The 12,334-nt window shown below is 32.5% G+C and overlaps 1 protein-coding gene across 2 annotated transcripts in view; it reads right to left on the reverse strand.

Annotated features, from left to right (window-relative positions):
• The window catches only part of CSN7 (COP9 signalosome subunit 7), a 36,925-nt gene that overhangs the window by 22,890 nt on the left and 1,701 nt on the right, over positions 1-12,334 (reverse strand). For both annotated transcript variants that reach the window (XR_011335423.1, XM_069842810.1), the window contains exons 4-5: positions 10,040-10,127; positions 4,313-4,533 (exon numbers count right to left, since the gene is read on the reverse strand). Coding sequence is in view for 1 of the 2 variants with exons in the window: in XM_069842810.1 (XP_069698911.1) it covers positions 4,313-4,533; positions 10,040-10,127 (309 nt within the window). In the remaining variant the exon portion in view is untranslated. The remainder of the gene's footprint in view (positions 1-4,312; positions 4,534-10,039; positions 10,128-12,334) is intronic.

The raw sequence follows: 12,334 nt of genomic DNA on the forward strand, positions 1-12,334 counted from the left end.
TTGTATTGTAAAAATCAATCAGAAAGTAGCGTTGCCTTCATGCGGTGGAGGACGACATGATTTGTCTCGAACTATAATTGTTCTGCACACGTCTTAACAAGTTGTTCTCATGCAATTTGCAACCTTACCCACCCTCTTCCTAATTCTTCCATGGAAAACCTGTGTCAAGTGTGACATGAGACTTTCAGGTTATTGCTTGACCTCTGTACTTTAAATTTAGTAGACCTATACAGAAATGGGATTTTCCGAGCAATTAGAAAGTATGGTTCTCAGCTGGAATAATCCTACCCTTCTGAATGAGACAGGAATGTCACTTTTCAAACAACAGTTTGTAAATGCCTACAGTTTGAGGTTTTAGTAGGTACTTTGTTTCTTACAGGGAGCAGCTAAAATGCATGTGTCCCACATCTCCTCTTATTTTCTCCTAATCCAGTAAAGCGAAACAGTGCTTGCAGTACTGTTGTGTCATTCATTTCACTCAATTCTCTAGTTTTAGTACTTACAGTATAAAGTGCAAGTGAGTTTATCTACTGCTTTTAACTAACTAAAATGGCCCCTGCATCTTCAACTGTAACGACAAAAATAAAATCATGGATTGCGATGGAGGAAGCTTTCACTACAGATGGAAAAATAGTAATGTGTCAAGTGTGCTGTAAAAAAGTCGGGTGCTCTGTGAAATCACAACTGGAGAATCTTACCTATCCTATACCTGCCAGATATTGATATTAAATATTTTCATGATTTTACTCCTATTTTGGTGCATATTCAGCTTATTTTTCTTACATAAATATGTACATATTTCACATCTTGATATTACATAAAAATCCGGTCCCTACTTATGATACTGAAACGCAGTTTCACAACAAATGGAAATTATTTGTTCTTTAGTAAACACACACAGCAAGAGATTACTAACCTCAGCTACAGTGTGCTACTGATGATCAGATACTTGCCTGCATATCACACACCAATAGGGATATCCTGAACTAGCACCAACAGATAGCGCGCGTGTACTTTGAGGTATGCGCTTTGCGTGTGCATTTGTTTTCCGGTATATAAACATTGAGAATTTACGTGGTGTATTAGTACATTAAATACTCTTAAAAACAACTCAAAATGCCTAATTTTTGTTGTGTTCCTATATGTAAAAACCAGGGAAAGCCTTTTGTCTTCATTCGGGTCCCGAAATATTCTGAATGTATACTTTAAACCTTAAAAAAAAAATTAACCAATTAAATTGCGCCTCTAAAGTGCTAGCTACGAAACAAAAATAACTACAGTAGAACTTGGTTACAGCGACCTCGTTTTGTGCGACACCTCGTCTATAACATCAAATATTCTGTGGTCCAACTAATTCCCCATAAGACATATGCTTTCCTACCTTGCTTAATACGACAAACGCATATGCGTCTACCTCGCATATAACGTCATTTTCAACCTCAGTTTGGAATAAGATTTTCTAAGAACCAAAGTCTTTTAAGAAATATTTTGTTGAAATCTGACCCTGACAAATTCTTTACAGTCTCCTTCTGTCATAGACCTCTGGAATGCAGGCGGATTCCCCACCCCATTGTAACCTGCCCGAATTCATGAGGTATTAGATCAGTTTCGACAGGAAGTTTTCACTAAGTGCACGCAGTTTAACGCAGTATGGCCACTAAAAGAAGTGAGTGACGCTTTAGAAGTCATTAGAGTTAAGAACATGTTCTATGAAGCTAGGGAAGGGAGCAGTGAAATTGCAACTGAAATTATGAACATAGAACGTAATTTAGCCCTAGAAAGTGTGTATTGGGCAAGTAGAAGACAACAGAGTAAAATGACTGATTACTTCTCTTCTAAGTAAAGTAGTTTGGTGAGTACTGAACAAACTGTTTTAATACAGAATACTGTATTTATAATTGTAGGCCTACGTGTATTTTATTATGTTCATTGTAGGCTTAAAAGTCAATACATAAATCTAAAATAAGTCTAATTAAGTTTGTTATTTTTCATTTTCCACCTCACTAGATTGATAATGTGAATCTCAGTTACTACGACACTCGTTTATAACAACATACTGTTTAAGGTCCCTTGGATGTCGTTATAACCAAGTTCTACTGTACTTCAAGTAAGGATTTGCTGGCTACAGTTTCATTTTGGAAAAAGAGAAATAAAAATTAATAAAAACATATGCAACCTTGACAGCAAGCTGTGTTTGCTTAGATTATATTCAGTACTTCTAGGAGTCTCCGAAATTTATGCCAGCATTTTACGCCTGCAGTAAACTCTTGATTAACTGGGATGTTTATTATCCAGGACGATCCATAGTGAAATCCATTTCGTGAATAATGCTTTAATGTGCTGTAGACTAATTATTAAAACCAGGTTTTTACTTCAAATTTTCAAAATCAGCCTATATAGTATTCAAAACTGCATGTCCTTAACCTACAAAACAAGGAATAATCGTGATACTACTGCAATTATATTATATTATCTTATCAAACATGGCATTTGATCTTTCTGCAACTAGAGAAAAAAATTCGAGGAATTCAATCTCGATAGTCCCTTCCCTATAAAAAAAATATTGCTGGCTGCATATCTTGTTTTTTACCGTACGGTACTTACAATACTAACGATTAAAGAGGTAATATTCACCTTCGACAAAGTTCGTTCTTTTTTTTTATTCCTGCACCTCGTTCTCATAGTTCTCGTTTAAGTTCACGAGCATTCAATTTACTCGTATCTATATTCTGCATACTGCAGATATTCCCATCCATCTCTTAAGGGGAATCGCTCAGCATTATACATGCTTACGTTATTATTTATTGTAAATTAAATTAAATTATGAGGTAAGAAAATACTGAATTATCTATACTAATAATAAATCTGTAGCCGAAATTTTTCTGGTAATTTTCGATTTTCCAAAAATAATTAGTCCTAACATATATAATTAACCACCCTGAAACCGAAAATAGCTTTTTTTGAAATTTTTGTTTGTATGTCTGTCTGTCTGTCTGTCTGTATGTTTGTTACCTTTTCACGCGATAATGGCTGAGCGGATTTCGATGAAAATTGGAATATAAATTAAGTTCGTTGTAACTTAGATTTTAGGCTATATGGCGTTCAAAATACGTTATTTAAAAGGGGGGTTATAAGGGGGCCTGAATTAAATAAATCGAAATATCTCGCTTATTATTGATTTTTGTGAAAAATGTTACATAACAAAAGTTTCTTTAAAAATAATTTGCGATAAGTTTTATTCCTTAAAAATTTTGATAGGACTGATATTTAATGAGATATATGAGTTTTAAAATTAAAATAACTGCCATCTAAGGCCGTGTAATGAAGTAAGAAACAAATGACTTCGTCTATAAGGGGCCTTGGACAGCAACAAACGGAAGCTATGAAAGATAGCCTACAGAGAATGTTTCATGTTTGTATGAAGTAATATCGGAAGCTAAATTAACCGATTTGTATAATTAATTATTATTTCACCATTGGAAAGTGTAGTTTCTCTAGATGGACATAATGCTATAATGTTATTACAGTAACTTCTGATATAATATAATATACTATGTAACATTATATAATATAATTTAAGTTACTTGAAGGGTTCAGAACCATAGTGGGCGAAGCGCCATTTACTGAATACGTAGAAAACAAGGGTTAAAATTAAATTATTACCATAATTCAATGGAAACCTATAACAAGTAAAATAAAATATACACATTAAATCTAAATGATGTCAATCTTCATTAAACTATGGTTGCATGTAATAAAAATTAAGAAACATGTTAAAGGAATTGTCACTGCACCAAATGAGTGTCTCTGGACCAAAATGATCGCATTTTAATTATTTGGATGCAATTTAAATTAAGTAACATATTAAACGAATGTTCCCTGGATCAAATGTTCTATTTTAATTATGTAATTACTTTATATTTATTTCTAACGGGTGCAGCGGAGCACACGGGTACGGCTAGTATTATAAATATAATTCTGACAAGCAGGAGAAAGTAATCAACTGTAGCATGACATAATATAGCCCTACATGTTGTTCCGCATGGAACGCTCCTGCCATCTAGCAGTAAAACTTCGTAAAAGATATCCCTATAAGACATGATCTCACAGTCATTTCGTACACTGTACCCATAATAATCAGGCAACAGTGAGCCTGACACACTAACCTCAGTTCATTCAGGCATGTTTCTTTCAGCACACAGCTACAAAAATAGGTACCAGTACTCTGAAGTTTACGTCTTCAAATTATTCTTATTATTAACCTAAATAAAAAATGATATTAAGCATTTATCCCTGACTTATGTTTATTCACCTCTTGCTCAATAGCCTCCTTGTGTTTGAGGCGTCTGTTCTTCTCAGCATTGGCCCGGTTGATCTGAGTCTCCACACACGACAAGACAGCTTCGCAGGAATCACACCACTCCTGTAGCGTGCTCACGATGGAACCCAGGTCTGCGGGCTGGATGTCACGCCCAATGGCATAGTCCACTTCCAACTGACTATTCTTCTGATCCAATTTTCCATGAATTATATCTGCAATGATTAAGATATCAACCATTACCAAAAAGTGCTAGACAGACAGAGAATTATCACAATTTTTCTCCAGGCCCATTTGTAAGAACCCTCGTGGTCATAAAGAAATGCTTGTACAAAAGATATCACCTATAAGGAACTACCATTTCTCACGACACTCTTCTCATAATATAATAATAATAATAATAATAATAATAATAATAATAATAATGGCTTTATTTAACCTGGCAGAGTTAAGGCCGTAAGGCCTTCTCTTACACTCAACCAGGATTAAAACTTGCTTACATAGTTGAACATAAAACTGGATCGGAATTAAGTAATTACATACTGATACAATTCAGGTACATAATGAGATCAAAAGAGGTAGTTACATAAAATTTACCTCATAAAATAAAAATAAACATAGTGAAATACATATTAATGTTGTTAGAATCAAATACGAATCATATAAAAACAGAAACCGATATTTCAATAAAAAGAAAATGTACACAGTAGAAATAAAAATAAACACATTAGTATACATATTAGTATTAGATTACAATTAAGTAGGATTTACATAATTAAACCAGAAACAGACAATTGAATAAAATGTACACAAAAAATAGATTAATAATAAAAAAAACAACAACACAGTGGGATACATATTGGCGTTAAGTGATAAATAAACACGATTTAGATAAAAATAAATAAATAAATAAATAAATAAAAATAAATACAGTAGAACACATTCCATTAAATATTTGCAACGCGTTAGGTCTGGCAACTCATCAATTATCACAATTTTCCTCCAGGCCCATTTGTCATAAAAAAATGCTTGTACAAAGATATCACCTATAAGGAACTACCATTTCTCACGACACTCTTCTCATAATATAATAATAATAATAATAATAATAATAATAATAATAATAATGGCTTTATTTAACCTGGCAGAATTAAGGCCATTAGACCTTCTCTTACACTCAACCAGGATTAAAACTTGCTTACATAGTTGAACATAAAACTGGATCGGAATTAAGTAATTACATACTGATACAATTTAGGTACATAATGAGATCAAAAGAGGTAGTTACATAAAATTTACCTCATAAAATAAAAATAAACATAGTGAAATACATATTAATGTTGTTAGAATCAAATACGAATCACATAAAAACAGAAGCCGATAATTCAATAAAAAAAAAATGTATACAGTAAAAGTAAAAATAAACACATTAGTATACATATTAGTATTAGATTACAATTAAGTAGGATTTACATAATTAAACCAGAAACCGACAACTGAATAAAATGTACACAAAAATAGATTAATAAAAAAACCAACAACACAGTGGGATACATATTGGCGTTAAGTGATAAATAAACACAATTTAGATAATAACAAAAAAAAAATAAATAAATAAATAAAAATAAATACAGTAGAACACATTCCATTAAATATTTGCAACACGTTAGGTCTGGCAATTCATCAATTATCACAATTTTTCTCCAGGCCCATTTGTCATAAAAAAATGCTTCTACAAAAGATACCACCTATAAGGAACTACCATTTCTCAGGACACTCTTCCCATAATTAGGGCTAGGATTTTGATGACCTATAAATCATGAAAAAAGTCCTAAACACAATGCATTTGTGACATAAAAATCTTTCAAAAATGCCCTTAAAAATGCCCTAAAAAGTGATCTTACATAATTGGCTTAGAAGGAAAAGAGGTTTTGTACTACTTAATATTTAGACTATTATCAAATCTAGAACAAATTTATAAACAAACATTGCTGATTTAAATTTGATCCTCACGAATACCATACCAGACAAAACTACAGTTTCTTTCTAAATGCTCCCAAATGCCACACAACTGCTGGGTTAAAACAAGGCAAAAATTTTGGACCCAAAATATATAATGCATTAATTAGAGCTTACCCTGAACTAAGTACACTTAAAACACATAGATTTAAGAAACAAATCAGATTAATTATTTAATTGTTTAAGCCAATTGAGTTAAAATTGATACTCTAATATTCATGTACTTTTGTATTTTGTATTTGTATATAGACCCTATTATTACATGCTGTATTATTTTACCATTTATTAATGTCATTGTACTCAATGAACTCTCTTAATTTTGTGATATATTTTGTATAACTGATCTGAACTGCGCCCGAGCACGAGCTTCTGCTCTTTCGGACCGCAATGCCTAATGCAGCTCTAGTGTAAAGTATTAAATAAATAAAAATTAAAAAAAAAAAAAAATTCAATTAAATTAAATTCTAGTACTAACATTTAAGTTTATTTAATTTTACATACGTCTAATTTTTTCTAAGTGGTACACTTTAATTAATTATTTTACCTGATGTAGTTTCCATGTAGCCCATCACAAGGCCACTCTTATCCGGAATTAGCAGGTATAGAGGAGTCTATATTGAAAGGGGGGTTGGACTGATCCATTACATGGGGTGTACTACGTTAAAATGGCAATATTTGTGTGGAAAGACGATTAAAATATTATACAAAATAATGGGTATTAATGGACAAAATATGTAAAGAAAATATCAAAGGAAATAGACATTATTTTATATTAATAATGGGGGTTTATGGCCAAAATTAAAGTAAATGCCTAAAAAATGACAGAATAAAACAAAAGATGCTCTTATGAGCCGAAACAGGCAAAAAATGCAAAAAAAAATGCCCTAACAAATATGTCTTAAAACACTCAGTTTATCACATGACATATACTGTAAATACTAAAGTAGCAATGTTTCTGGCTTACTAGAAAAAACATGCAATTTCATCAAAATCCTAGCCCTACTCATAATATATAAAATATTAGTACAGAAGATATCAAATGGAAACAAACATCTTAAAGGCTCATATTGAAATAAAAGAGGCTTAAGTGGAAACAGCATGGTTTCAAAAGGAAATTATTGATAGAGAAATTGAATATTGTAGATGTGAATACCTGCAGAAACTACATCTTAGGTTATTTAGGGCCGGTATTATAAATGGCGTTTAAACCTTACATTCAGTTTAAACTGAAGTTTTTCATTCTGCTTCGTATTATAAACCTCAACTACCAGTTAATCTTGAATTAACTTGAGTTTAACTTGATCGCAGTTCTCTGCCGTTTAAACTGCAGTTCAAGGCTCAACAGTGCAAGATGGCAGTTTCCACAATACACATGGATATTGCAGATGTTTTCCAAGAACTTACGAGTGACGATATGTGAGTGATCAATATTACTGAACGACCACGGCAGCCAAGAATTTTTCGAAATAGAGTGCACCACTTTGAAATATAAGTTACATAAATGAACATAAGTTTTAAAACAGATTGAGACTTTCGAAGCAGACAGTCCTAACCTTGAGAATTAGGCTTATAGTCCTAACCTTGTTTCGAAAAATTGAAACTCGGATACAACAAATATCTGTGCAAAAATATCTGTTTTAGGGTTTGAATTTAAAGATTTGAAAAGATAAATGATTTCTTTTTTATTTTTGAAAACATTCTGTTGAATCTCTGCATCAGTTACTAGTTGTGCTGCACTATTTTTCCTCTGGTATACTGAAAACGATAGAAGATTTCGAAGGTGTCCATAAATCTACCATGAACTTATTATGGATTGTACTGTGTGTGGCAGACAGTCTCCTGGTAAGATTTACTATGTGGCCTGATTTATAAACACTAATAATATTACCTAATTTTACTAGACTCATAAAAATAATTTTATTATTTGACTGAATTCTGTTTCATAAATATTTTAGACAACACACAAAATACGCACACATATCATTACTTCATTACTCAGTTAATTCTGTATGGAGTTACGTCACGGAAGGTCATGCAAGGTTTAGTTTGTTGCATTGTGTTTGGGAGTATAACGTTGGTAGCCAACGTTAAGGAACTATTTGAGGTTAAGTCCGACAAGCATACTGAAGTAGGCGGTATTGGTCCTCTTTAGGCTTTATTATGATACTCTCTCTGATATCGAAGAACAAAGATGTTTCTTAATGAAGATTCTCCACGAGCGTCGGCTATTTAAAATCAATAATATAAGTAAACAATTGCGATCGTCTTCTTTTCTTTTCTAGCAGTAATACGTATCATATTCCACTATGGTTTAACTTAACCGAGACTCTGTAATACGGCACATTGAGTTAAACTCACAGTTAGGTTTAACTTAGGTTTAACATAATCTTTAGATTAACTGCATTTATAAAACCGGACCTTAGCGTCTGAATGAGATGGTGATAATGCTGGTGAAATGACCAGCACAGAAAGTTACCCAGCATTTGCTCATATTGGATTGAGGGAAAACCTCGGGAAAAACCTCAAGCAGGTAACTTGCCCCGACCAGTAATGGAATCCGGGCCACCTGGTTTCACGGCCAGACACACTAACCATTACTCCACAGGTGTGGAGGAAATATCCAGAATTGGCAAAGGGAATACTTGCCACAAATAATTAATATACCCCTGTGTCACTACTGTCATCTCCATCATGGAAATTTACGACTCTAAATTTTATATGCTTTGAACTGTATTGCATTGTGTTTAAAATTAAGAAAACTTGATGTTTTAAACACTGATGGCAACCTCTAAATTTCATCTGAGTTTTATAAAATTTTGGGGTTAATTTTCTTAAAACTGAAACAAGATAGGCTGGTGTCCCTACACAAAATAAAAGTCTTGCATTCTCCCCCGTTCTAAGGACCACCCTAATGTGCGTATTCAGAATTTTGTTATTTCATTTCAATGATCTCATAAAGTTCATTCACATGATATAAGAATGAGGCAGTGATCAGACTCCTCCTCACAAATACACCATTAACGACATTGATGCAACTTCCTTGTGGGATGGTAGATAGCTGGTCGAAATGCTTCCCTCTTCAAAGATAGGTTTTAGAATTTCCCAATTACTTGACGTCATATACTTTAAAGTTTTCTCAGTCCAGTGCAAAAGAACAATATTGACATCTTTCAGGACAGAACCACACTCTTGAGAGAAATAAATACCGGTAGCGTTCAAAACACTCCATAAGTATTTTGCTAATAAATAGGTCTTAACTGGTTTACATATTGTATTTTTGGTCTTCTTTCTTAAATTATTTCATATTAATTATCATTACTAACTCACTCCTAATTCTGACTTAACGTAGGTCTAGTCCCTCATCAGTTATTGTATTATTGTTACTAATCTGTGACTAGTTATTTGCATTTCATCACTGGCTCTATTACTTTAGTATAATCTAAGTTTTCTTCATACTGTAAATACTTTTGTTTTTGTTTATCGAGATTTGCATGTAATATTTGCTTGATATCTTTTGTTGAGTAGTATTGGATTGTAACTGTTTAAGTTTAAATACCATTATTATATGTATTATTACTGTTATTTTAATTTTATCTACTCTGTAATTACATTGTTGAGTGGATTAAATAAATAAATAAATAAACATTCTATATTTCACTGATTAAAATAATTAATAGTCTGAAATTTGTTAAATCTCCTTACCTGCATAAATAGCTTCAATAATGAGGTCTTCTAAGTCCCGAACATTCTTAATATCTAGTTCTTGTAGTAAGACAGAGTATGGTATACACTAGAAGCAAAGTCAAACAAACAAAGTCAGTAATATGCTTCTACAACCACAGTTTAGTATATACAGTTGCGAAGCTCAATACTTACTAAATATGCAAACATAGACAGTTGAAATATGCATCCATAGATAGTTGCTAGCCACCAGGATCGCTACTATGGCCTCATCACAGACTCTTTCCCTAGCAGACGATAAAATGTATTGTACTTTCGATATCGTGTTCTTTTGAAAAATTAACACCTTCCTTCCACTATTGAAATACGAAATACATAAGGTTCATATATTATTTTCATAAATTATATATTATATTTTATAAACTCACCTTCCTGGATATTTCGGAAGAAGGATAACTCTGACCTCTTTTTCTTAGAATTTATAGTGCTACAAACGTCTCCTTGTCCTATATTATTATTCAAATTATTGTATTTTAGCCATTTACAGTTATTACAACAGATAACGAACATTTCACAGTTTACACAACTTTTCACAACAATGAGAAATACAGCACAGTCAATGCCTTTTCGATCTAGACCAGGCCGTAATGTTCGTTCGGGTTTTCTATTTCAGTGTATGGAGCTCAGTGAAATATTATATTATAACTTTATTGCGTATCATTGCTAAGTTTTATTTAGTGTAATGTGTCCATAAGTTCCGTTTACTTCTTGTTGCATAATAGCCTATGTTGCAGAAATAATTGCAAAACTGTGATATTTTAATGTGAAGAGAATTTTGCATGTTAACATAATCTTTTCACATCAACATTTTAAGTTTAGAATGGAAGCTATTTTGAGGTTTAATAAAAAATAATTTATATTGTGATTTTAATATAGCACAACTACCTTCCTTGATAAAGACAGAAAATTATTTTGCGATACCACTCCTATGAAATTACTGTACGTACGATTGTTACTTCGTCTCTTAGTAGTAGATAAATACAATAATTCAGTACTCAATTGTAGTATTAAAATACAGACAAATTGAATGTGCGGAGTGTCATACATGACATTATGCTTAATTATAATGTATAATTGCGAATTTAGGAATATTAGATATAGTAAACATAACCTATAATATTTCCATATGAATGGCAGGGCATTGGAGACCACTGAAACTAGACAGAAAGGGGCAACTGGTACAGTAAACATAACCTATAACTTCAACATATCTAAATATTCTTGCGGTGCAAATGAAAATTATTGAATCGTGCATAATGAATGTACAAGAATTTCGCAATATTTAATCGAAATAAAGACAGGTATTACACATACGAACAACGTAATTTTCACACCAAAAATAATATTACACCTTAACTCGCAAGGAATTATGTCTGAAGTGTCTCATAATCATTGTTTTAAATTTTATTAATGGAATTACACTACATTTTAGAAACGTTACTGTTTATGCATTCCAACTAATTTATATGATTGAAACGCCACCCTTCGTGATCGGGTTAACCAAGTTACATGGCCTGCCTTACGGCCTGTATTAGATCACGATGGCTGTGGCACAGTCTATTGTTCCTAATATTCACAGCGCTCCAAGCGGCTAGCAACTATCGCCAGCGAATAGGGATTATAAAGAATGGACACTTCGCGTCGGTACCTTTGATGTAGCCGGACTGATTTCAATGACCTTCAAGTCAGCTAAAGCGTGAGATTCTGCTTTCTCCCTAGAGTTGGCGCTGACATCACACCAGCTAGCAGTCGACACAGCGGAAATATAACACATATAATTAATACATCTAGGTACATTATGTACTCAAATAAAATAAATTGGATCCATAAAATAATAAATCCGTCATTAACTGTAATGTCTAGACTCTAGAGTTCCTTTATGATGAGAGTTGAGACGTTGACTCTGACAATAATTGAAATATGTAATGATTTGATAGCGCTGAAAATGGAAAAACAAAACTCTTACGAGAAGGAAAACCATATACCGTACTTATATAATATTATATACAAATATTAAACGAATTCGATACTTAAGTTTATGATGTATTATATTATTTTATAATATAATTTATTATATCTGAAATATAAAATATTATTATTACAACTAGTTTGTCACTGAGAAATAAGGAAAAGCTATTAACTTGAATTTATTTGAAGCAAAGCGTTACTGGATTATGCAATAAGGTAGGCGATGTTTGGATCCTGTGTCTCAACTCTATTCTCAATTATTTCTTAGCGTGTGCTCGATTACACTAA

The sequence above is a fragment of the Periplaneta americana genome, chromosome 13 (assembly GCF_040183065.1).
Source record: "Periplaneta americana isolate PAMFEO1 chromosome 13, P.americana_PAMFEO1_priV1, whole genome shotgun sequence".
Taxonomy (NCBI): domain Eukaryota; kingdom Metazoa; phylum Arthropoda; class Insecta; order Blattodea; family Blattidae; genus Periplaneta; species Periplaneta americana.